Source organism: Danio aesculapii, chromosome 2 (genome assembly GCF_903798145.1).
Source record: "Danio aesculapii chromosome 2, fDanAes4.1, whole genome shotgun sequence".
Lineage (NCBI taxonomy): Eukaryota > Metazoa > Chordata > Actinopteri > Cypriniformes > Danionidae > Danio > Danio aesculapii.
The window spans coordinates 17,184,505-17,211,728 of NC_079436.1; the positions used below are offsets into that span (position 1 = coordinate 17,184,505).

Sequence of the window (27,224 nt, forward strand, 5' to 3'; positions counted from 1 at the left end):
AGATTTTGAAAGTCTACATTTGTGGATAAAGAATTTGCCATTTAAAATAATAAAATTAACAACATTAATTTATCACCATTTTCAAAATAACAAATAATTTCTTTTGCATTCAATGTTATCAACATATTATTTTTTGCAGAATAATCAGAAAAACAGTCTTTCCAAAATAATTGCACACTCTGACAATTAACAAATAAGTGACATAAGGATTCCTCACTGTTTTTACAAAATGAATATTCTTCCTCAATATCTGAAAATTTGGAAAGTAACATGTTGGTTGGATATATTTTATGTAAAATCTTTAAATGAATTTCTCTTACTTTATTTGAAATGCAAAATTTGTATGGTAGCAGCCATGCTTTTCTCCAATTAACCTCCCATAATAACGAATTCCAATAAATTTCCCTCTTGGAATAACTCCATTTTTACCATTAAATACTTGTCTTTGTTAATACATTTTTTGTCAAATATATTTTTACCATTTATCAGGAAATTACATTCTTTATTTTCTATCTTATAATAGGTTAAACGACTGCACATTAAATTAACGAGTACCGAGGGGATAGCTTTGATTACTGTTGAAAATTCTTTAAATTTAACAGGAAAATTGAACTTGGATAAAAAAAGATTCATATGAATAGATCTTTAAAGATTAATTAAATAAATCACTTACATATACTAACCCATGTTCCAACCATTTCTCCAAATATAAACTCTTACCTTTAACAGTAATCAATTCGTTATTCCAAATTTTCATTCTGTGAGGAGAAAAATTATGCACAAAGCAAAGTTTCCAAGCCAAGAGTGCTTGTTCATGAAATTTAGATAATTTTACTGGTAATTTAGATGGTAAAAAATTGCAAGTCAAAAGAAAATTGAGACCGCCTACCTTCTTAAAGATACTGTGTGGAATAAAAAACCATAATGAATCCGGGTCAACTACACATTTTTTCATCCAATTAATTTTGAATGTATTGTTCATAACTATATAATCTAATATCTCAAAACCTCCATTGCATTTCTTCTCTGCCAATACTGAATTTTTAAGCTGGTGATGTTTGTTTTTTCCAACAACTGGACAAGCCTTCTATTTTTGTTAATAAAATTCTACCTAAAAAGGAAAGATCCCTTCTTAACCAGTTGTCAAAAATCATTTTTGTTTTCTTAATTTTGTTGTTAAAATTAAGTTGCTGCCTCACTAATAAGTTTTTGGATATAAAAATTCCTAAATATTTAACACATTCTTTAACAGGAATATTAAACAACAATTAGTCACCAGAATCATGCACCGGAAGAATCTCACATTTTTTAAGATTTAAATGAAGTGAGGCATTTGAAAAAACTTTAACTAAATCAATTGCAGTTTTAGTTTGACTTTTATCTTTCAAAAATAGAGTTGTATCATCCGCCAATTGCGATATTTTTATTTCTCTATCAAATATAGTTATGCCATTCAAATTTGGATTTTTAATTATACTAAGTGCTAATAATTCCACGACAGTCAAAAACAAAAATGTAGAAATTGGGCAACCCTGTCTCACACCCCTATTGATAAAAAATCTTTTAGTTGTATTGTTCTGTACTATAACTGAACTGTTGATGCCTTTATAGAACATCTTAACAGTCTGAATAAACTTATTTCCAAAACCAAACATCTGTAAAGCCTGTAACAGAAACTGGTGCTCAAATGTGTCAAATGCCTTTTAAAAATCAAGGAACAAAATAAGTGCCTCTGAATTGACAAATTGTTTATAAGCTAGTACCAGTCTTATATTTGAACTAATATGGCGTTTTGCCATAAAGCCAGTTTGGGATTCATTTATTATGTCACTTAAACCACTTTTTAATCTAGTAGCATATACCAGGGCTAATATTTTATAAACAACGTTTAATAAAGTGATTGGTCTCCAATTGTCTATTATTAAAGGATCTTTATCTGGTTTTTAAATTAAACTAATAACACATTTTTTCATTGTTGAACTTAACTCTTTCTGTTTTAAACATTCTTTATACATATTGAATAAAACATTTTCTGTCAGGTCCCAAAAAGCACACTAAAATTCCACAGTTAATCCGTCTGTACCAGGGGATTTTCCTTTTTTCATGGAGGAAAGCGCTTTAGAAATCTCCGATTTGGAAATATCATCTTCACAATATTCCCTGTAATCATTAGAAACTGTTGGAACTGTTTGTTCAACTGTTTGTAAAAAGTGACTTATTTTTTCATTATCAGTATTAGAAGTATAAGGTGTTTCATAAAATGTAAAAATAAAAGATGCTATATCTAAAAGGTTATTTGAAGTACTTTCATTTATTTTCAGGGATGAAATAGAATTTCTATTATAATTCCTTTTCTTGAGGGAGAAAAAGTAGCTAGTATTTTTTTCACCTTGCTCTAGCCATTTGGCTCTTGACCTCATATAGGCACCTTTAGCTAATTCTGTGTACAGTTTATCTAATTTTAAATTTAGAGAATATCATTCAGATTTTTTGTCATCTGATAGAGAATTTTGTTTAATAAAAAAATTAAGTTTATCAGTTATTTCTGTAATTTTTTTGAGTTTGTTGTCATATATAATTCTTTACCTCTTTTCATAGCAATTGTTCTAACTTTAAATTTAAAAAGTTCCCACTTTTGTGTAAAATTTAAACTATTATCTTTAAAAATTAGCTAACAGTTTAACTTGTTCCACAAAGTAACTGTCAGAAAGTAGGGTGTTATTAAATTTCCAATATCCACGAATTGAATTGCCTTTACACCCATCAAAGGATATCGATATTAATTTGTGATCTAATTGAGGGGCACAAATTATTTTTGTTTCTGAAACATGTGGAATTAAATCATGTGAAATTAGCCAAAAATCTATTCTTGATTTTTAAGAAAAATAATTATTACTCCAAGTATATTCAAGGGAATTGGGGTTCAAATATCTCCATACATCTAGAATTTGCAAATTGTCAGTTATAAAGGAATGTAAATCTGAAAATCTTGAACTAGTAATTTTACAGGGGAAACGATCAACAGCATCATTTGGACCATCGTTAAAATCACCACCTATAATTATCTTTCCGTCTTTGTACTTCTTCTTTAGATCTGTTATTGTATCACCAATCTTTTTAAACAGTTCTAAATTATGTGTTCTGACGTTATATCCGTAGGCATTGCAAATTATTAATGTAGAGTTGTCCAATTTAACAGTCAATATACTCCATCTTCCACTATTTAAACGAATAGTTTCCAAAACTTTGCTTTTAAACTTATTAAAGAAAATTGCCACACCTGCTGAATGATTTGATCCATGACAAAAAATGGCATAATCTCCCCATTGAGTTTTCCAGAAATTCGAATCAGAGTCACATGAATGAGTCTCTTGAAAAACTTGAAGCTTCTGTGTGTCTTCCAAAAAGAAAAATAGCCTTCCTTTTAACAGCGTCGCGAATGCCTCGAACATTTAAAGAAATTAACTTAAACTTCCCGAACCTGTAATCAGAAATCGCTAAATAGAACTAATTAACAAATATAAAATAGAATTACCTTTGGATAAAACGTGTAAAATTGTGAAAACATGAAACATCAATTTCTTCAAATTTTAATTAGTTGCATAGTTCCCGATTAAGATTTGACAGCCGTGGCAGTTGTCATCATCTCAGGTGTCAGGGACACAGACGCGCACTCCTTCGATGAAGGCAAACCCTCCTTGGAAGCCGGCCTTCTTGCCCTCTGCTTTCGCTTGTTTCACCAGTGGCCATGCTCTTTTCCTTGCGGTTCGTTCCTCTGACGACAAATCTTCCTTGATTTTTAGCTCGTTTTCTTTCAAGAACAAATTTTCTTTAGCATCTCTCCACACTGTATCTCGGTAGAGATGCATGGCGAACTGTGCAATTATCACTCTAGGGCGACCGTCTCCTCTTTTTTGTCCCAGTCGGTGCACCGAATCCACGACATCTGGGATTTTGTGCGCGATCTTTGGCGATACTTTGGAAAATATCTTGATAACTGTCTCTTACATCATTCTCCTTGTTCGGCCCAATTTCTTTTACACCGTAAATCCTGAGGTCCCATCTCCTTTTGTAATTCTGCATCCCCATGCATGTATCTTTCAACTGCTTGTTTTCTTGTTGTAACATAGTGACATTTTTTTTCCAACCGTAGAACCTTCTCTTTGTGCGATGTACTCTCTCTCTGTAATTTACTTACAGTAGTAGAAAGAGTGGTGATAGAAGATGCAGTGTTCTCCAAAACTCTCTCCATGGACTCCACTCTTTGAAATGTCCCATCACTTTTTGATGTGAGTTCAGAGACAGCGTTAATGAGTGAATCAATTTTCTCGTCAATGTTCATTTTTACCTTTCCTTATTTACCCGGTGGGCTTTTGGTCGGAGTGTAGATAAGAGATGCATCTGTTATTTCGTCGTCCGTTTCGGCACCCCTTGTTCTGCCTTTCTCCTCAGTTGCCATTTCTATAGCTTTAAACACTACTTTAGCTCTATTTCGTTTTTTACCCATCTGAGCATGACCTACACACGACATAACAAGTGATAAGTTCAAGTTCTTTCGGGATTTTTGAGTTGTTTCATGTTAATTTCTGAAAAGCCTGACGACACCGCTCAAAACGTGTCCGTTTGGATGAACGCCATCTTGGCCCCCTCTCTTCATACTGTTTATTTGCGCGATCTCCCTAGTCTGACGTCACTTCCGGTCTAGCGATTTTTCAGATGCGGAAGAACATTTCTGTGCCTAAAAATACTTTAACATGTATTTTAAAGAAAAATCTAGTTCCTACTTTTACGCACATTGACTCAATGGAGTGTCTAACCTACAATATTCTCTTTAACCTAATTAAACAAATGTAGTTATGGCTTTACTGTCTTGTGTAAATAATATCATACAACAATTGATCCTATAATCATGAATCGGGTGAACACATTTCAAATGAAGAAAATTTATTTTTATGACTTTTTTGATGATGATAATAATAATACAATAATAATGATGATGATAATAATAATAATAATAATACAAATCCAACAAAATAATGTGTCAGTTATTTTTTATAATGTTTATTTTAGTAATGTTTAAGATAAGTATTTTAGTAAATGTATGTTAATATTGGGATAGGAGGTAGGAAACAATCTCAAATTAAAATGAATGCTAAAAAATAGGCTTTATTTTATTTACAGAAAAAATTGTACTTAAATGTTTTTCCTTTGATTCGACTGCAAAGAAACAAAAATACTGTACATTACAAATTCCCCTTTTTTCTATTAAAACAAGTTCCTATAATTGGAACTGTTACCTATTTTATTAATTTACTGTTTTTAAGCAAATCACCATAAAGATGCAGTCATAAACATTGAACATAGCAAGCGAGCCAAATAAAAGACATAATTAGAGTAACAGATCAACCTATGCCAAGGCCTGTGCCAATAAACTATAATTCATAGATTAAATTTTAATGATGTTCTTCATCTTGATGGGTTTACCACTGTTCCCAACTGAAGTCATCTCCACCTCCGAATATCAGGAAGAAACCCAGAATGGTCAGAAAAATGACACAATTTCCTGCCATTACCAGACCAGCGGCACCCCATTGAATCTGCGGAGGGAGATAGCCTTTAGTTTCATTCATGGTGACACAATTCATTCTGTGTAAAAACCTATTTTCTATATTAGAAAGATATTTGTGCCTGAACAGGCTTTTAAGACATTTTGTATCCATGTGAACATTAAATGCAGCTTGAACAAAAAAAAAAAAAGTAGAAAACAAAAACAAAACACAAAAAACAAAACAACTGTATACATTGATTTGTTTACTTCCTCTTTACAGAGGAATAATCTTCCCTATATGTAGTGTCTGTGCAAGAGATTAGTTCAAATTTAGATTCTGGCTTCCAATGACAATGAAAACTGCAGATTTCTGTTTTTCTTTAAATCCATGTACTGTTAAATGAATAAATACACAGAAACATGTATAAATGTTAGTCTTAAGTAGCTATGTCTTAAATCACTCATAACTATGAATAACCATCATAACATTAATTATGATAAACATAAAAAGTAAATTAAATGTATTCTTTGAAGAGAAAATATGATGGGATTTAATAACTTGATTCAAGTTCTGTGTAGTAAGCTGCCGTTTTTAATCAAATAAAATATTTCATTAAAAACATTTTCAGCACAATGACTATGTCCATCAGTCCACACTTCATTTAACTGGTTGTAAAAGTGCATCATCTGGGTATTTAAAGTACACTTATTATTTTTAGAGTTAGAGAACGCACTACTTACACTATTTATACTACAAAATGGCATAGAATAGTGCATAAGTATGCGATTTGGGACGCACCTGAAGTAGAAGAAAGAATGTGTCTTGTGAAATACATTGCAGACTGAAAAGGAAGCAAATGAATCAACCGGGTTGATTTACCTGGTTTACATTTAGCAAAAGTTTACAACATGATTTACAGTCCTGTGTTTTGCATATATAAGGGTCAGTCATTCTCATGAAAACTTGGTTTTAAAAATTTCAAACTTTTTTTTTTTTTGGTTGTTTAAATAAACTTTTTTTCTTCCAGGCATAAGAAATAAAGTCTGGAACATTTGTAAAAATTGCTTAAAAAAAAAAACTTAACATTTACCAACTTTTGAACATTTGAATTTCCAAAACAAGTGACAATATATATTCTTAACTTAATATAAAATTAATATTTTTAATTAAAAAGTAATTTTTATTGACTTCTCTCATTTCCATAACATCTTACACAACTGACAACTATTCTTAAATATATTTTTATAAAACCTGATATATTTTCAAAATGATGGACAAAACTGAAAGAACATAACAAGTGGATTCTGCACATGCAATGAAAAAGAAACATTTATGTTTTTGTTAAATGAAATGTAACTTAAATGAACATTGTTGTGTGCATGATACTTCAGAAATTAGGTTTATTTTAAGTTGTTTTTAAGTATACTTTTTATGATATTTTGCTAAAAACAACAACAGAAAAACAATTTAAATATTATGTCTCACAACATGACAAAAAACTCATATACACATCAAAATATAGAACTGAATGTTTATTTTCTTTCTCTTTTTTTCTTTCTTTCTTTCTTTCTTTCTTTCTTTCTTTCTTTCTTTCTTTCTTTCTTTCTGTGTTTGTGTCTGAATTTGTGTGCACTGGGGTTTTCAATTGTGAGATGGGATGAAGCATAATTTTAAATGAATTTATCAGGCATGTGATCAGCAAAGGACAATAAAAGAAGGAAGTCGAGACCCCATATATATTTGTGTGTGTTTTTAAATAATAAATTGAAATAGAAATATCTAAAAATAATATTCTTTTTATGAATATTTGATATTGGCCACACAATTTAAATTTTTGTTTTATAAGTTTAAATGTTTAGCAGTTTAATAGTCACTCAAGTAATATTTAATAGGTGTATAGCCAACTTTGTACCTCAATGTTGGGATAGATCCACACATTAACTCAACTAGTTCTTATGTGTCCACAGAACGTAATTTTTCCTCTAATTTAGTAGACACTTTATTCCATGTGATAAATAAACTACTAGGTCAGTCAATAACTTGAACTATAAAAATATTAGGTCAGTTGAACTAAGTAGCCTAATTTACTTTTAGCATTCCATCCTGAAAGAATACCATAAATTGTTAAAAAAAGTTTATCGTTTTCCATGGTTTTTAATAGTTTTAATTAATTATAAAATCTTTATAAATCTGTAATATCATCTAAAATTACGAAACTTTAAGGTATTTTAGCTGCTAGGCTGTAGCACTGAATAAATGAAGATACAAGGACAGATGACTTGCAGAGGATAATAACAAATGTGCATCCTGGCTTTATTTATAATGTAATGAGCGCACATGGTTGTGACATGACACAATGAACCTGACTGAGACTCCCCCACACCCCTGCCCCTATAAATTAAAACTTTGGATTTACACAAATTACAGAGGTTGCCCCATTGACCAAAATATGGAAATTTGTATTTATACGGAAGAATCACATACCTGATTTAGAAGAACAGGAAAAAAACAGGGAAGCACAAATCATTTAATTTAACAACAATTTATTTATTCATTCATTCATTTTCCTTACTTAAATTTAGGGGTGGCTCAGTGGTTAGCACTGCCACCTCACAGCAAGAAGGTTGCTGGTTTAAGTCCCGGCTGGGCCTAGTGGCATTTTTGTCCTGGATGTGAATAGTCATTGGAAAACGGCACCGATCACTTCAGACGGGTTCAGCCTCAGTATACTCACCCCAACCCTGCAAACTTCTTTATGGCTTTACGGCTGACAATGTGAGATTTTCCTATCTCTGTCCTGTTTTACTAAATACATCCCTGGAGAAAATCCACCCACGGACAAATGGCTTCCCTATCCCTTTTACGCAAAACACTCCCAAAGTCTGGTAAACACTCGTTTTATTTGAAATAAAACATTTGTACTCTTATGACATCATTAAAACCAAAGTGCTGGATTTCTTCTTCATGAGAGAAACCTGGCAGAAACTCTGGATAAATGTTGGTCATAAGGAAATTCAAATGATGAATTATACATTTATTAGTTTGCCCAGACTTTCAGGCTGCAGCGGTGGACTTGCTGCTGTTTTTAGAAAGCATTTTTCTGTTGGACTGTAAATGTGGAGTCTTTTTCTTTTTTTGAACTGCAATTGTTGTTCTCTTTTATTGTATTTTAATTGATCACCCTCCTGGTTCAAACAGCTCCTTGATTTTAGGGATTTTCTATCCTCTATTATTAAGCTCACAAATATTGTGATTGTCTGTGACTTCAACATTTATATTGATGACGTCTCTAATAAATATGAAGCTGATTTTATAAATGCCCCTGATTTTTTTAATCTTATCCAATATATTACTGGTCCTATTCATTCAATTCTCACCTGCTTTTGACAAATCTTACAATAACATGTCAATTAGATATGTTTGATCAAGTGCAATCATTGAAGTATTCATTCAGTATTAGATGACGTTGCGCCTGTGAAGTCCAGAACTGTTAGTCTGGTAAGTTCCAACCCGTGGATTAATGAGAGTATTCGATCTTTCAAACGCATCTATCGTAAAACAGAGCGCTTATGGAAATGCTCAAGCCTAAAAGTTCAATATCAGCATTTAAAAGACCATATAGTTTATACTTATAGTTATAATTATATTTATACAATAGTTACAATAGATATTTATACATGATCAAACTAGTGTGCATCTTAAGCAAAACTGATACTAAAATAGTTTTAAATTTGGTTTTATAGTTTGGGCCCAAACAAATATTAGTTGCATTTTTTTTATCGTTTAAGTTCATTTGATTGACTATATAAAAATCAGTGGATTTTATAGATGCTTTTTTGGGGTAAAATTCTCACTTTTTACAGTCATTCAATGTGTTTTTGGTCATTATCAATGCACTGTCACTTTAATTGAGTGTGAGCAGCGGGAAAAAATAGACCCAGCACCGAAATTATCACGGCACTGCTGCTTCAGCTCTTCTCATGTCCCACACTGCACGTCAGGGGTTTTGTGTACGGTATGAGAGCTCTGATCTGTTAACACGGACACTGAAAAAACACATGCTGCTCATGCAGTTTGAAAGAGGCATAAAGATAGAAAAAAAAAAAAAGGGGGGGGGGGGGAGGAGGATGAAAGGATGATAGTCAGCCTTCAATGTTTTCTTTTGTTACAGTTCATTCTGTTGTTACAATTCATTCTGAATAAACAAACAATGCAGTTTACATCCTTCGTCCTTGTTGCATTACTCATTTCAAGAGTTTATACTTGGCTGATGCTTGATTGGGCAAAAGCGTATTTGACATGATGTCCCAGGAGAGAGCCCTGAGCTTTGAAGATCCATGAGCCCGAGGCTCCCTCCATTTAGACATCTCCCCTGCTATTGGATTAGGAAGGAGTCATGGTGGAAGGGGGGTTTTGTAAAAAAAAAAAAAAAAAAAAAACAAGGATGGAAATGTAAGGAAGCCAGACTATTTATATGCATTTGAATGCATCTGATTGGTTGGTTAGTGATTGGTGATGCGAGACCAGTCATGGTCAATCATAGGCACATGATCCTCTTGAAATTTGTTGATAAAACTTCACTAAGATAAATCTAAACAAATTTCTGTAACTCAGAATTGTAGTTGAGAATGTCATTACAGCCCAAGTATTAAAAAAATAGTCAGGTTTACAACAGGCTTGGGTTCATAATTAGAGTTAGGGTGCTTTCACACTTGATTCAATTACCTGGACTGAACCCAAGTTTGATTGTCTCCCCTTGCCACCTTCTCAGCTGGTTTGTGTTCATACTGTTTTCATACCGGTGAACCCCGGTACGCTTGCGTCATCAAGCTGCCGTTTTGTGTACAGCTGTTGCTAGTTGACGGCCACGAAAGCAAAGCACTAAAATGGAGACTGCTTTATTACTAAAACCAAAATACAAAGAGCCACTTGCGTCTATCTGCCGCAAAAAAAAAAAAAAAAAAAAAAAAAAAAAAAATTTCAGAGCATCACACAATGTCTGCAGAAGTCATTTTTGGTGTAGACAAGAATGATCTGTGCTTGCACTGAGTCAGTACCGCTTGTCACCAAGGTAGGTGATAGACAGACATACACACATGAATGAACCTTATAAAAACTAAAGTTTGTTGTACAGTTGGCAGTTCACTTCCATTATTTGGTACGATTGCATTCATATCAATTCAATTCCCCTTTTATTTGTATAGCGTTTTTACAATGTAGATTGTGTCAAAGCAGCTTCACATAGAAGATTTTAGTAAATTGAAACAGTGTCAGTCCAGTTTTCAGAGTTTATGTTCAGTTCAGTTTAGCTCAGTTCAGTGTGGTGCAGGGGGGGTCGCTAGACCCAATTCACTGGGGCACGTGCCCCAGTGAAAATCTTAAGTGCCCCAGTAAATGCATTGAGATATGATTTACTTCATATGCAAGTGTATTTATTAAGAAAGTTAATTCCGAAATAAAGACGTTATTCTCTATGTGCAACTAAACCAACGCTGGTGAAAGCAATGTAATCAAAAAGCAAACTGACGCATCTCCGCGTGTGCGCAGACAACACGCGCGCCTCTCGCATGCGCTGCTCGCGCACACGCTGCTCTTCTTCTGAGAGTCCCGGTAGTTAACATGCGCGCCAAAAAAGCAGGCTGCTTGTTACGCGCCGCTCATGCGTTGTAAAACCAGCGTAACAGCCTTTTTTGTTTTGCAAGTGGACAAAACTAAAGTTTAAACAATATGATGGTGATCTTACTAAGCATGCCTCCTGATAGATTTTTTTGTATGAAGCAAAAAGGAGGGAGGAGGAGTCAGGAGGTAAGACTTAACAAACCTAATTATCTGCCATGTGTCAAGTCTACAACAGATAATCCTATAACCCATCTTATTTTTAATGTATTTTATTGAATTGTCTATAGAATTTCATTCAAATTAAATTAATATTTATGCAAAAGTAATTTCTTAAATGATCTTAGCATCACTCCAGTTGTCTTAACATTGTTTTCCAGTTACATTTATACAATTATTCTTCAAAATAATAGTGTGTATATATATATATATATATATATATATATATATATATATATATATATATATATATATATATATATATATATACATATATATATACATACATATATATATATATATATATATATATATATATATATATATATATATATATATATATATATATAATTTATATATTATTTTTTTTTTTTGAAAAGGGGGGGGGGGAGAGGGGGTACGTGCCCCAGTAGAGCTTTATGTCTAGCAACGCCCCTGGTGTGGTGTAATATTCACTACTGAGAGTCCAAACACAAAAGAGCAAATCCATCGACGCGCAGCTCTACAGGTCCCTGGAGTGTCACAGGAATCAGTCTCAGGAATCAGAAGTGAACCACACCAGAGTTCGCACAAACCGTACCCCAGACCACCTCATTCAGGTGAACTCGGGTATAGTTCACAGGTGTGCACCCGAGATCAGAAGACATGTTCATACTAGTTAAATGTAATGTACTTTGATGTCAAACAAACCCGGGTGCAGACCAAAAGTGCTAGTGTGAAAGCACCCTTAATGTGTCGGACTGGGTCAGGCTTGGACAACAGGTGCATGAGCTTGGGTTACATTTTTTGGGCCCGATCTTAGCTCTACTTTAAAAGCAGATGAAAAGGAAGAGGTAGTTGAGCTCAGACTGTAAGAAAGACTAACGCTTTTTTGTTGCTTCACACAGATTCGAGCAACTTATGACTGGCAACCACACTGCACACCCAGTAAGGAACACTCACCACTCTGCACGGAGCACACTTGCAACACTTCGTGGATTTGTTTGCACGCCTGCACACTATTTACTACCATTCACTTGAACTTTCAATAAACACCTTCCAGGGATTATTGTTCACTTTTACACCTTGTGAACATATTTTCATTCTCCCTTGTGACATCTGGTGGAAAATGCTGGCATTGCTTGAATAAAAATGCACCACATATAGTGATAACTGTTTACATCTGTTCCAGACAACAACTCCCTTTTTCTCCCTTCCCGCCCACCAGTACCTCACCATACTCAGTAACCTGGACAATATAGAGGCTATCTACATACCTTTATGGTTACTGCCACCAAGTAGAGCTGTGTGCTATGGGCACTTTATCTCTGTTTCAGGGGGCAGGTGAGCATGAGAAACCCTATGATCATTGCAGAACTGGTGACAACAATGGAATTGGTGGGTGCCGTTCGCTCGTGACACTGGAGAAAGATTAGGCCCCTTTCCCCAGAGGGTGAACCCAGATTAGCGGCTGCTGGAGGGCACCTCGCGACTTGTGAGTAGACCGGCAGTCCCCAGCGCCAAGGATGAACCAATGCCCATCAAACCAGCCCCTTGTGCAGCTCCCACTCAAACCATCCAGGTAGAAGGACAATCGGGGACGGTGATGCTGGATTCAGGAAGTTCTATCACTGATTTCACTGCTTCAGCCAGAAATGGTGAGACCCTGAGCGGATAGCAAAGCCACAATACCTAACACATGCATCTGTAGAGATACCCGCCAAGTGCCAGGTCGTCGCATTATGATCTCTGCGTCACCCAGTGCCTGGCCCATTAAAATGAGAGTGGTGTGAGACCACTTTTTAGTGTTTGATTGACTTCTCACCACCACAATGCAGCCAGTTACTGGAATGAGACTATGCAGTTGTAGCCAAGCCCGAGAACCTGGGGACCACCAACCAGCATTCCTGACCTAGGGGAGCAAAGGGGTAAGTTTGAAATAATAATATTAATAATGTCCCAAATGTCTATCTGGCGGCTCTTTTGGTCGAGAGCAGTGCAAAGACGATTGCCTAAAGAACTGCTGGTCTCAAGTCCATGTAATGGAGAGAGCGGTCTGGCTGCCAGCACCTCTCGAGAGCTCCTCTCATACTTCACAGTGGAAAATGGTCAGCTTTACTGGGTTGCCAAATGGCAGGGGGAGGAAAAAAACTGCTAGTAGTCCCGCATCCCACAGTTGGTCATGGTGATTGAACGGTGATGGAACATAATCTCACCCCATGCCAGGATATCCCCCTTTATGACTGGGACTGGGACTGGGACTAGGATATCCCCCTTTATGACTGGGATTGGGACCTCATGATCCCGTATGTGCTCTTTGAAGTTAGAGATGTACCGCAAGCATCAACAGGCTTCATCCAATTTGAACTCCTGTTCAGTCGACAACCCCATGGCAAAGCCCCACCACACTACTATCAAGCATGAATGGGACATGAGAGAGAAAATAGAGTGAATCACACCCAGCACACCCAGGAACAGTTTTATGATAGGCTCACACAAGCACATGAGATCCAACCAGGCAATAAAGTATTAATCTTAGTGTCCAACTTAAGTTTCTTGCATTCTGGCAGGGACCCTGTACCATCATAGAGAAACTGGGCATGGCCACGAACCACGTTCACAGAAGGGATGAAAATGGTAAAAGCAGATTTAACAGCTCACTTGCTAAAAAAAAAAAAGAACCCCACCATTGGCCGGTATGGTTTGTCAGTTCGCAGATGTGTTCACGGAGCAGCTAGGGTTCCTATGTTTTGTTATATATATATATATATATATATATATATATATATATATATATATATATATATATTTATAACATATATGTATATATATAGTGCGATGTGGCTGTATATCGGCACTGGTGGGAGGCGTGCATTGGCACGAGGCTGCAGGCACAATGGCACAATATACAGCCACATTGCACTGCTACGAGTGTGATTTTGCATTTATACAACAGATCGACGGCATAGTCATATATATATATATATATATATATATATATATATATATATATATATATATATATATATATATATATATATATATACACACACAAAAGAGTCTATCAAAATCCTTTTGTATGAGGAACTTCTTTCTTCCACCATTCATTCACATCTACAGCTGACGTCAGGACAGCAAAAACCATTGTTACCTCACTGTCATTTTAGAGCTAGTATTTAAATAATTCTCTAGTGTAATATCTAAAGTGATGACATTTTAAGATTATAAGGCTGAACAGCATGAAATGCAAACAGTCTACAGAGATTTCCAAGTATTTCTTTGTTGCAATCGGGATATCACAATAATTAACCAATATCTAAACAATAACTACAGCACTACAACAAACAAAAGAGAGAGATTGACCCAGACAGTCACTTACTGTACCAGTTCAAATTCCATATTCTAAAATTCAAAACCAGAAATTTACATTGTGAAATTCAAAAAGTGCAGAAAGTAGGTGAAATGTCATCAACAGGGAAGAGTAGATGATCACGAAAAAGTCAAACAAAGAATTTTGGCCAATTATAGAGTGGCGTGAGTTTGCTGGCGTATGTGCGGCCCAGTAGGACGTCATTCTTCTGCAAATGACTATGCGGGCATCAGCTATTTTCAGTAGTTTCTGTAATGATTATACATGCTTCAGTGAACCAAATTTAGTTTTCTGTGTTTTGAGAGATAATGAGCTGATTCTCGCCTATACAGCTTTATAGTTTAGGAAAAGGCTGCTTTCGGTTTTGGGTCGCATAAAACAAACATTATGTTGAAAACTCATCAAGTGACTTTCCCTGTACTTTATTGACAACAATATAGATATTTACACCTTTTGTGTTGATACTTTTAAATCAAAAATCTAAATGCATTACCGTTAAAGCTCTTAACATATGGTGTTAACAAGAAATCTTTGAGCAAGTCATTCATAGTGAGTCACTTAATTCATTTATAAATGAACTGTTTTGAACGAATCTGAATGAACAATTCAGTGACAAAGACAGAGATTTGGGCCACCCATTTGACATTTTGCTTTCAATTTATTTTAGTTCATACTTTAAAAAATGTAATATTTCAATATATATGGAAAAGTCTGATCATTAAAATAAAAATAAATATAAGGTTAAATATGATTTATAGCTTGGATCTTCAAGCCAGTGAACAACGTCCACGCATTTTTTTTCCACCACTGCTTTAAAATGACCGGTGATAGTGCTGAAACCCGCGCCAACACAGGGAGAACATGCAAACTTCACACAGTAATGCCAACTGACCAAGTCAGGACTTGAACCAGCGACCTTCTTGCTGTGAGGTGACAGTGCTAACCACTGAGCCACCGTGTCGCTGTTTATATTTTATGTAAAAGAAAAAATACATTTTTACATTTTATTTAAATAGGATTATGATTTTATTTAAATGTATTTATTTAATAATAATAATTAACAATTTAGAGAGATAAATTACTATGAAAGCAATATTTTTGCATTTTCAATCAGTTTCAAGCACTTTATCTGAAAAAAAGCACTTTTGAAACCTTTGGATTAAAATGTTTTAAAATTCAACCATTTTTGAAAATTGCCAGAACCTGATTGCACCCTGCAGACATGTGATTCTCAAAGAAAACCTTTTTTAATATATATAAAATGACTAATTTTCCCAAACAGTGAGAAGTTTGCATTCTTGCAGCAATAAAATGATAATTATGAATGACTGTGCTATTAAATTCCATGTGCTATTAAAATAGATAAATGTTTAAAATTACATTAGGCTATAGGTAGGTTAAACAATACATCATGTCGCCTGCCCTGTTGTTGTCTATTAGAAGGAAAGCGTCAATAGAGCCGCCATTTTAGTACAGGGTAGCCCTCCTTTGAAATGAATGTGGGACCAAGCTGCAGTGGAGGAGTGTAGCCATCCAGAGCCAGAGATATATACATATACACATATATCTATGATCGGTTTTCCTGCTGGTCAGTACGCATTATTTTTTTTTTTTTATTAAATTACGAAAATTATAATTCTACATAACTTTTCTACATTGATGGATCAGTGACCGCATGGCCATTGCTGACAAAGAGTGTGTGTTCATGTGCATGTAAATGTATTATCATTCCTCCTGTTAGATTTGGTCTAATCCGTGTCCTGAAACACACCCCCTCTCCTGCTTTCACTTCTCATACTGACAAAGGGAGAGATTCGTTTGTGAATGAATTTCCGTTATAAACAACTCGTTCACTTAGCTGACCTCAAGTTTCTGGCACTGCAGCGTCTTGTTGTCATATTTCTTTTGCATTGTTTGCTTATGCTTTATTTGCTTTATTCAACAAAACTAACATAAGCCTAGAATTTAGTGCAAGTTGGTGTTACTTTTCTTTAGGATGAAAGCAGTAAGTGTCTGTTTTATCGTCAATAACTTTACTTGTTGAGCACAAAAGTTCACAACATATAAAAACGTAAAAAACTAAATCTTACTTTGTCCGTATGCGATATCTAGTGTTTATATCTATGGTAACTAATTATACCCAATACTGCTGCCAATTCAATCAATTAATATTTTAAGAAGAAAAGAAAAGCTGATGAAACATGGACTTAATGCCTTAATCTCCTCCTTCGGCAGCGTCAAACAACAAACAGACATAAAGGAAGCAGATCTCATGTAGCGTTTTTGAGATATACTACAGTAAGAAGTTTACCAATTAGTATTTGACGCATTTGTTGTGTTAAAATGAGTCAACTTAACGATGAGTCACACACAATGTCGTTACAAAGTTCACGTTCACACACACAGATACACACGCGCACACACACAGCACGGCACAGCAGACACACACACACACACACACACACACAGACAGACAGACAGACAGACAGACAGTGCGCGCGTTTAGCTTTGCACTCTTTTTGCACGCATTTGTGACAGGATACAGGTTAATCTCCACTGCTGTATGGATATCTGTTATGTTAATCTACAAAATAAACCTGATTTAACGTCCACAAACCGAGATTGAAGCATCTTCCTTTATAATTGTTCTGACACCCGGCTGTGGTGATAAAGTAAAGCTGAAGTGATTCGCTGTAATTCATTACACACATGCACTGTTTTAAAACATTTTAAACTTGTAAAACTCACTCTTCTTGATCACATTTGATGATGATTGATGATCCTAGCAAATTGAACAGACCTTTTATTCCAGTTGCTTTGCGCTCGTCCTCTCTTGTTTATATGATTATACAAGTGACTACCTGGACACGTTAATACGCAGCTGTCAATCAATTCGGTGGGCGTGGGGACCGCACTCCAACGTCAAGTTGCGGTTGGTCTGAAAACCGCTCCAATTGACCCTTCACTAAGGCCCGCCCTCCTTAGTTACTGTTGATACGCCTGTCAAGCTTTCGTGCCTGGCACGGCTTTTACAATGTGTCTGCGCCAGTGTCACACATTGCCAGGGATATAATGTCATTTTTGGTGAACAGGTGAGATATCCGAGAAAGCTAGACAAAAAAGTACTGCAGTATGCATTACAGGGGTATATTATAGGCATAATAGGCAACCGATTAGAGAATAATTCAATCAAAATTTAAGCTAGCTTAGCCTAGCCGCCTCATATGCTAACCATTCAACAGCTTAGCTTATGCTCAGCAGTAGAGGTAAAATTTTAAAATAATCTAATAACAACAAATTAAACCGTAATTTCTCTTTTTTTAGCCAAAAAGCCTGATAGATTAATTGTTGTGCAATGAAATATAGTGTTAACAACCGACGAGGAAACACGGATGGACAGTGCTTTTACATAGTGCATTCATAGAAAGAACAGCCGGAAATGGGAAATTGGTGGATTTGTGCCGAAAATTTGCATCATTCATATGTATATATATACCCATATCAATGTACAGTAAGTTACCTATTACTGTCAGTATGTTTGTGTGCTCTTTATAAATGAATGAAAACAGCTGCTGGTAAAGTATATTGATCGCAAGTGCTCAGTTTGTGATCATATCTCGGTTTTGTTCTGTTGATTTGTAATTTAAATGTTCGTAGCTCGAAATAGATGGAAATATAAAGTTCAGTAAAGTTAGCAACAGATTCGCAGATTTGTATTTTCCAGATCAATAACTCATCATGACCTATTCGCTATTAGTATGACTAAGGTAATATAGCGATGGCTTAAACAAAGCATTACTCAAAATATCGAGCGAAAAAAAAGAAAAAGACAGCTGTGAAACTTAACCTGCTTTGTATTTTTGTAGGAAACACAGTTTAGATCTGTTTAGGGTAAGAGGTGTGTGAGTTATTGCCATCTATCACGGAATGTGTCAGGAATATCAAAACAAAACCAACCTAACTCCGCTTCTTTAGCGCCCCTCACACAGCTTGATCCACACTGGCATTTCTCCTCTTGGGTTTTTGGTTTTGAAAAGGAAAAAAAATTCCACCATCCCGTCCAAACTTTAAGGATACCGGGTATCAGATTTGCACAATCCATATGTACAACGCTTTGGTCTGTTTCCCTCGCTCGAAAGCTTGATAGAGCCCCTGCGCGTAGCTACGGTTGCTAAGCCACGATTAATGGATGGCGGTTTTTGGGTGTGGCTTAGCGAAGGGTCAATCGGTCCACCGTTTTTATGTTGTTAAATTGAAAAAAAAAAAAAAAAAGCACTGGGTGTGTTTACATCACCCCAATATGACGGTCTATACACTATATCTACACATATGTCTGACCAAACAGCTTAAAAAGTAGATTTTTCACCATAGGTGCCCTTTAATATTACTGAAGCAAAAAGGAATTGCCTGGACAGAAAAATAGATATGACTGCCTAAATAAGAAATAACTCAGGGAAGTGCTGAAAGAGGTCACATTAAACACTTTTTTTAAGTAACTTTGCATGCACAGACACACACACACAAACACATACATTCATACATTATATACAGGGATTGAACAATGAAACTGATATACTAGTTTAGTGTTGGAGTTCTCATGGCTAAATTTGACCAGCCTGTCAAATCGATTGCACATTCCACCAGTAAGATCAGAGTGTGAAGGTTTAATTAGCAGAGTAAAAGTAGTTTTTTCTTAAAATGGTGCAATCCACACAACATTACGGGTGACAAAAGAGGACAAAATATTGGTGCATGTCTCGCTGGCGCACCTGTGACTAAGACACCAATTCTTTGTGATGTATTAAGAAGAAGGACGAACCACATCCAAAAGGAGGAACTGTGGATGCAAGAGGTAGCTGTCTGAAAGGGATGTCCGGGTGCTAACTGTTCATCGGGTTCACCACAGGGTTTTTATACATGGCCGGGCTGCTATAGCCAAACCTTTGGTCACTCATGCCAATGCCAAACATCGATTACAATGGTGCCAGCAGCAAATACCTTGGGCTGTGGACAATGTGAAACATGTATTGTTCTCTGATGTTTCCACCTTCACTGTCTTTCCCTCATCTGGAGAGTTGTGGAGAAGCCCCAAAGAAGCGTACCCATACTGTTGCATGCCTAGGTTTGGGCTGCGTAATCATGGAATCCTCTAGGCCCAATACTTGTGCTAGATGGGCGCATCACAGCCAATAACTACCAAACCATTCTGGAGAACCATGTGCAACTGCACCCATTGGTTCATACGTTGTATTCTGATGATGATGCCATGTAGCAAGACTGATGACAGAGTGGTTTGATGAACAACAATGGTCAAGGTTTTTTTTCCCCTTCACTTCGTCAATTGGTGAAGTTTTTTTTCCTCACCACTGTGACCACAGGCTTGCGTGGATCGGGACTTGTGGAGCTGTGCTTTGGTGGATTTGCTCTTCATTGTTTGAACTTTCAGCAGTGAAACTTAAAGGAGCAGTAGGTAATTGTCTTCAGAAACATTTTTTGTTGTGCTGGTTGAAAGTCTCTTCACTTTCCAATAGTAATGATTAAAGTAAATGATCTAAATGTATTTATATGCATTTTTTTTATTCTGGGTAAGGCATAAGATTAAAAAGTGTTCCTCCAATTAAATTTTGTCAGACCAACAAATAACTCAATTACAACAGATATCTCAAACAACAAATTTAAATTTGAATTTCTGCACAACCTCTTTGAGCAGACAGATACGTTACTCACGCATTCAAGTGAAGCACGGATCTACTGCTGACAGAGAGGCATCATCAGGCAAACTCTGCGTCAACCTGAACCTCTTTCTGAAAGACCAATGTGGCCTTATATGCATGAAAAGAAAGATTGTTTCTGAAAGGGCCAAAACTGCAGAATCAAAACTTTTTTAAACCCTCAATCAATATTAGAATTACTTTTGCACGCTGGAGTGCAATGATGTTATGCAGTTCAAAACAACGATCAGAAGGATGACAATACGGCTGAAGTATTACTTTTAGACAGGTATGTTTTAAAACTATTTTAGCCATGCAAAATTTAAGTAGGTTGTGTTCTTGTTTATGAATAGGTTTATAGGGTTGTAAAAGGGTTGTAAAATGTTTAAGCTATTATGCTAATGCTAGCATTAACTAGCATTAACTAAACTTAACTGAACTTTAACTCTAAAATCTGGACTTTACTAGAACTATGTTAAGCTATTTTGACACAATCTAAATTGTGAAAAGCACTATATAAACATGAATTGAATTGAATTAAATTTAATTGAATTGAATGAGAAAGCGAAGAAGAACAAATCCCATGGCCTGCACAGTGACCAGATATAATTATTTTACGCCAACAGCACCATGTAGTGACCTGGCCACTATTCTGTTCAAAATCCCTCTGTCCACTGTGCAGGACTTGGATGGGTCATTCCCAAGACACGCTGGTGATGGCCACAAAAGGAGGCCCTACACCAGAGGTGGGCAAACTACGGCCCGCTGAACAAGTGTTCAAACATCCGGTCTGCGAGAGAGTTTTTAAAATGCTGCTTCTGAGTAATGGTTTGGATTTAGAATTAGTAAACTTGGATACATAACAAAGACTAAGATTTTTATTAACAATAAAAATAACAAAGACTTACATTTTATCTCATAGTTTTTTCATGAAATTTTTTCTATCAGACAATATCTTTTCTATTCTCCACTGTAAAAATTATTACATTATTATTATTATATTTTATAAGAGATTATTTTATTGTTTTATGATGATTGATAAGTGATAAATATAAATAGCAGTGCAAATTCATTTGACTTGTAAATTTGACTCAATAATAAATATTAAAAAATCTGTTTTGTGTAAACGTGACATGTTTCTGTCCGATATGGGCCTTTTTCACACTTCCTGGTTCCGGTAAGCGAAACAGCGTATCACAAAATCCGGTTCCAATGCAACAGAGTAAGATAGAATGGCAGAGTCGCCTCGTCGCTGTTATTGCAGCGTTCCCGGCTGCTCCAGCTCAAAAAAACGACATCCTTACCTCAATTTCCACGAAAAGACAATAGACAGAGTAAATCATGGGTGAAATTAATTAGACGGAATGAATGTCCTTCGTTTCAAGTTATATGCCAGAGTACCCTCATGTGCAGTATGCACTTCAAAGCGGAGATCATTATGTTTTATCAAATATTGGTGGTCTTAGTTTTATTTTGATGTGAAATTATAATGTAGACAAAATTCCAGTTAAGTTATCTGCCTTCCACAAACAAGTGCTCCTATCAAGGTCATAATATATAAGCATCATTTTCCCCACATTGGAATAATAGACAACTAATACAAATGCAATTTTTTTATTGGTTTTACAACAAAATTAATTTGGTTAGTCAGTTTTATAATAAAGCTGGTATACTTTTCTTACAATGAATTCCTTTCTCATTACAATATCTCAATAACCCTGCAAGTTTTCAACTGTTATTGGTTCAATTTTTCCAGAGACCCATATGTTATTTAGTGGTATTAATCAAGACCATCGTCTTTTGATTTTACTACATCTTATGTTGGCAAAACTTGTTTTACAGTAAATACCAAGAGTAAAAATAGAGCTTTTCGAACTCTTTTCCAAAAAGAAATCACTACTGTTCCTTATATACAATTTTATTGGATGTCTTTATTAAAGGGTGATTGGATTTGCTAAAAAAAAAAAAAAGTGTGGCTGTTACCACAGAAATATCAAGTTAGAAACAAAATTAAAGAAATATCCTATAAACTTCTCCACAGATTTTATCCAGCAAAGCATTATTTACAAAAATTTAAAAGTGCAATTGATGTAAATTGTATTTTTGTAATGAATACGAGGAGACGGTTTTACACTTATTTTGGCATTGTACATAGTCAAAAGGCAGAGGTGCAAAAAATTATAAAAAATTTTCAGTGTTCAAAACCTTTTTTATCATTGTGGGAAAATGTACTTTTTAGCTTTGCTGTCTATCCTTATCAAGAGGAAAATTGTTTTTATTTAATTTACTTTTATTGTTAACAAAATTGTACATTCATAAATGTAAATTTACTAATAAGCAACCAAATTTTCAGATATTGATCACTGAAATATGCTTGTATGTTACCAGCATCAGAGACTCTTTAAACAAGGAAGCCTACCCACTTTAAAAAATTGTGAACTCTATAATATATTTATTTAGTTATTACATTTTGTATATTTGTATTTTATTTATAATTACCCCCTGGCATGTATATTTTTTTGTGTTGTAAAATGTTATTTGCTGTTCTTTAAATAAATAATAAAAACATTCAAAGCAGATGAACAAAATGAACTGGAACATGAACTAACTTTAACCTGAAGATTCAGAAACACACCCTATACGCTACAGACTGACTGTTTTGGAGATGTTTGTTTTAAAATTTAAAAATTTAGTAATTAGTGGAAAAGTGTTTTAATAAAATCGTATTCAAACACAGAACACAACACCAAATATCTTTATTTTTTCCAGCGAGTTGGAGCTTAATTATGTTTCCAGACTTGAGTAAACCTTACGAGCATTAAGCAACCTGTCATTATGGGGCTCCTCGTTCTTTCACACAGACCAATACGCTTATTTCACGTGGCCGCCATTTTAAAGAACCAAAGCGAGGCTGCGGTGGGAAGAAACCCGGAAGTATAAGACAAGGACTGTACACATTACAGTAACATGCTGTGGAGTACACACTGTTGCCGAGATTTCAAAATGCAGAACTGGTGTAAACATCACTTTATTATCATTCAGTAAGTTTAATTTAGAAAATTAAAAGCAATTTAGCATCAAACAACATCACAATCTCTTTAAGAGTAATATGCTCAAGTGTCCTCCTAGGCTTCAGATGGCAGCAGGTAAACACCGTGGGGACGCTTCCCTGCTTCAGTCTATGTTACCCAGTGAGCGATAAAACACTGTAGCACACCCTCGTGTTGTCTGTAATAGTGTTGTTCCGGTACTGAAGTTTTAAAACCATCTATTTCCCGCTGAGTTAACATTGAAGCGCCGCTGAGCGCAGATGACTCGACTGATCTTCACGGCTGCTTCGCGTTCCAGTCTCCTTGTATCTGTGTTTGCACTCAGTTTACTGCCCTTCACCCAGTGCAAACACAGATACACGGAGACGCGAGCGCGAAGCAGCCATGAAGATCAGTCGAGTCATCAAGCAGATCGTTCGGCTCGTCTGTGTTTGTACTCGGTAAACAGCGGAGGGTGAACTGATGACCTTCTCGGCCAATCACAAGCTATTCTGTTGATCACGTGAACACAATGGCAAATCAGCGCTGTTTTAAGAAAGCCATCAACAGTGCCTTAAATGTTAGCGGGAAATTGATGGTTTTTCTTTTAATTCAGTATCGTGACAAGTCTAATATAGTGAAAGAATAAGTTCATTAACTCGCGTTTGATAAATGGCGTCTAAAACGTGTGTTTGGGAAAGAAAACGCTAGCTAACTAGTGCCATTTCCCTTAACTTAGCTGAAAATGAGCTCTGATATCCCTTTTTATTTTCACCATTCATTCAGAACGGACCTTCGGGTCACTCGGAAAGCGGTGAAATGATAAATTTGTGTCACTTTCTCTTCGCTGATAAGATATACAGCAAGCTACACAACGTTCCAATGTAACTCCTAACGATACTTCCGGGTTTCTTCCCACCGCAGCCTCGATTTCGCTTTTAAAAATGGCGGCCGCGTGAAATCAGTCTATAGCAACTCGCCTGTACAACAACCTCGCTGTTCACTATATCTGACCCTGAATACAAAGGAAGGAGGGGGTTAGCACAGCTTACAGACAGCTACTAACATATAACTAATCCTTCTGGATGTTAAATAGTTATTTTTGCTAACGAATGGCTTGAGTTAGCAGATCTTATGCTGTTGGCTGCGCACCTTACTGTAACCTAACGTTGCAAACACTTCGTGTAAGACACATTTTCTGCACAAATTCCTTTTAAATGCTGTTTTATTTAGGCTACGTCAGTTTTACACATTAACCAAGCGAACAACGCGTTCATGTCCATATTATGGCAAAGTTGACAGTGAAAACGTCATCCAATGTTGAATTTATTCAACTCACTTGTACCACATGTCTGTGGGGGAAACAAGAGCACACGGAGAAAACCCACGCCAACATGGGCTGTCATGTTTCTGTGACTGTTAGCGAAACCGGAAAAAGCGATACATTGCTTTGGAGGGCGCTTCCTGTATTCAATTCCGCTGTGAAAAAGGCCTATTACATGTTTCATGCATACTGCCACTATAAATAAGTTTTTTTTTTGAAGGATTTGACATGTGGCCCTTCACTTGGTTTGCAAAACTTGATGTGGCCCTCGGGTCTAAAAGGTTTGCCCACCACTGCCCTACACCATACTAATTAATAATTGTGGTCTAAAACCAGGCATTTCAGTTTTATTGGCCAACCCCATTATATATATATATATATATATATATATATATATATATATATATATATATATATATATATATATATATATATATAAATATATATACATATATACATACATACATACATGCATACATACTGTAAAGTCTTCTGCCAGTCATAATATATTATCAAATGTTAGCAAATGAGACCTTAAGGTGTTACTATTTTTATTGTTTAACCAAGTAAACTACATCATTAATAAGTTGTTTACAGCAACCAAGGTTTATTTGAAGAGGGACATAGTCTACTTACCACAGCTTTTCGAGCCAGCACAACTGGGAGACCATAAGCTGACACCACAATACCGGTGGTTAAAAAGTATGCAAGTTCCCGGCATGCATTGCTTGACTCAGTGTCATCTGCATGCCGCCTGGCTATTAGATTTGGTATAGGTGACAAGATGTAGAATATCAGAACAAACATGGGCCAATACTGTCTGTGAGGATAGATAGAAGCATACAGATGTTTTCTTGACTTTTTAAACTTCAGACAACTAAAAGTCATTAAAGATAGCAAAAATCAAGTACATACCCAAACTGTTCCAGTGCACATCCCAAAAGGAGAAATGTCAGTCCAAGTGCACCACTGAAGGATAACGCAACAAGAGCTAAATAAAAAGAGGGGAAGAATAGTTTAGGCGTTTCCAACTGAAATCTGACGTGTTGCTGCCCTCTTGCAGCCACAGCTCACTACTGCAGAGGTGACGTAGTTGAAAAAAAAAGACTATGTAAATGTATGTAATGTCAATATTTATAATTTGTGTGATTTTGTTTTTAAGGAACAAGATCATTTGTTAAATCTTTTTTTAGTTAATTACTGAATTGGCGGAGGAAAGAGGCTGGCGTCTCTTTCATAGACACACATAACTTAGTAATGCATAATTTATGAAAACGTATCATATTGAAACAATATAATTTAATCGGTCTGAACTATGTTTAACTATATTTTAACTTTGATGTAAAGTGGCACGAAACAACCAGTTATTAAGTATCATCGAAGTTAACTTCGAAAATTAAATTTACAGGACATCAAGGTCCAATCGAAATAGGAAAAAAACTGATGCACTCGTTTCCGAATCGGAGACAATTTATTTCTTACTATCAAAAGTTGAACTGCTCAGAACATGTAGTGCACTTTAACTTTACCTTTTATTCCTGCCATCATGTACAAATGCCTTTTGTTTTTAGTCTTTGTGGTAATTGTAGACTGACTTCCTATTTCCTCAAACTACCGACAAACTCTTAAAGGTGCAGCACGACAAAATCACAAGGCAATAAAGCGCTCGAAAAAACAACAACAAACCACAACCACTACGATAATAATAATAATAATAATAATAATAATAATAATAATAATAATAATAATAATAATGAGGCACAAAAATGTCCTAAAATGTGTTTCCAACGCTTAAAGTTATTAGGTCAAGGGTTCTTGTTTACATGATATATTATAAAACATTATTATATAGCATTCTTTTTAAAATACTTTTTCATGATTACATAAAAAATTTCACGTCCGTCCTGACACTGCATTTGCACCTAAAATATCATCAAATTACTTTTTTTACTCCCAAACTTTATTGTTTTCAGGTTAATATGTGTGTCTCTATTGCCATAAGATATATTCATTATATATATATATATATATATATATATATATATATATATATATATATATATATATATATATATATATATATATATATATATATATATATATATATAAATAAATATATATATATATATATATATATATATATATATATATATATATATATATATATATATATATATATATATATATTTTTTTTTTTTTTTTTTTTTTTTTTTTTTTTGTAAATATTTCATGATTTGTGTGCATCCCTCAGTTACACCCTGTCACACTAACTAATTTATACTTTTGTTTTAAATGACAACACAAAAAAAGAAAGAATCTCACATGGGCCCTGCACCCTCCAAGACTAAAAGCAGGAAAGTACTGAAATTCTTTTACATTTCTTTTAGTTGTTTTTGTTTATATTAGACAGGGTTCGTCAACCCAACC

General features: G+C 35.1%; 1 protein-coding gene across 1 annotated transcript; it reads right to left on the reverse strand.

Annotated features, from left to right (window-relative positions):
- Positions 1-5,146: 5,146 nt before the first annotated feature.
- LOC130241853 (leptin receptor gene-related protein) lies at positions 5,147-26,413 on the reverse strand. Its single transcript, XM_056473821.1, has 4 exons — positions 26,327-26,413; positions 25,713-25,788; positions 25,434-25,617; positions 5,147-5,597 (listed from the first exon to the last, which is right to left on the reverse strand). The coding sequence occupies exons 1-4, from the start codon at positions 26,343-26,345 to the stop codon at positions 5,481-5,483; spliced, it is 396 nt and encodes a 131-aa protein (XP_056329796.1). The 5' UTR covers positions 26,346-26,413; the 3' UTR covers positions 5,147-5,480.
- Positions 26,414-27,224: the final 811 nt, after the last annotated feature.

Excerpts from the sequence above, each read along its gene's own strand:
- LOC130241853 (XM_056473821.1), bottom strand. Across the intron at positions 25,618-25,712 it reads TGTGCACTGGAACAGTTTGG|ACAGTATTGGCCCATGTTTG; the intron begins GTATGTACTTGA and ends CTATCCTCACAG. Across the intron at positions 5,598-25,433 it reads TGCTGGCTCGAAAAGCTGTG|ATTCAATGGGGTGCCGCTGG; the intron begins GTAAGTAGACTA and ends CTCCCTCCGCAG.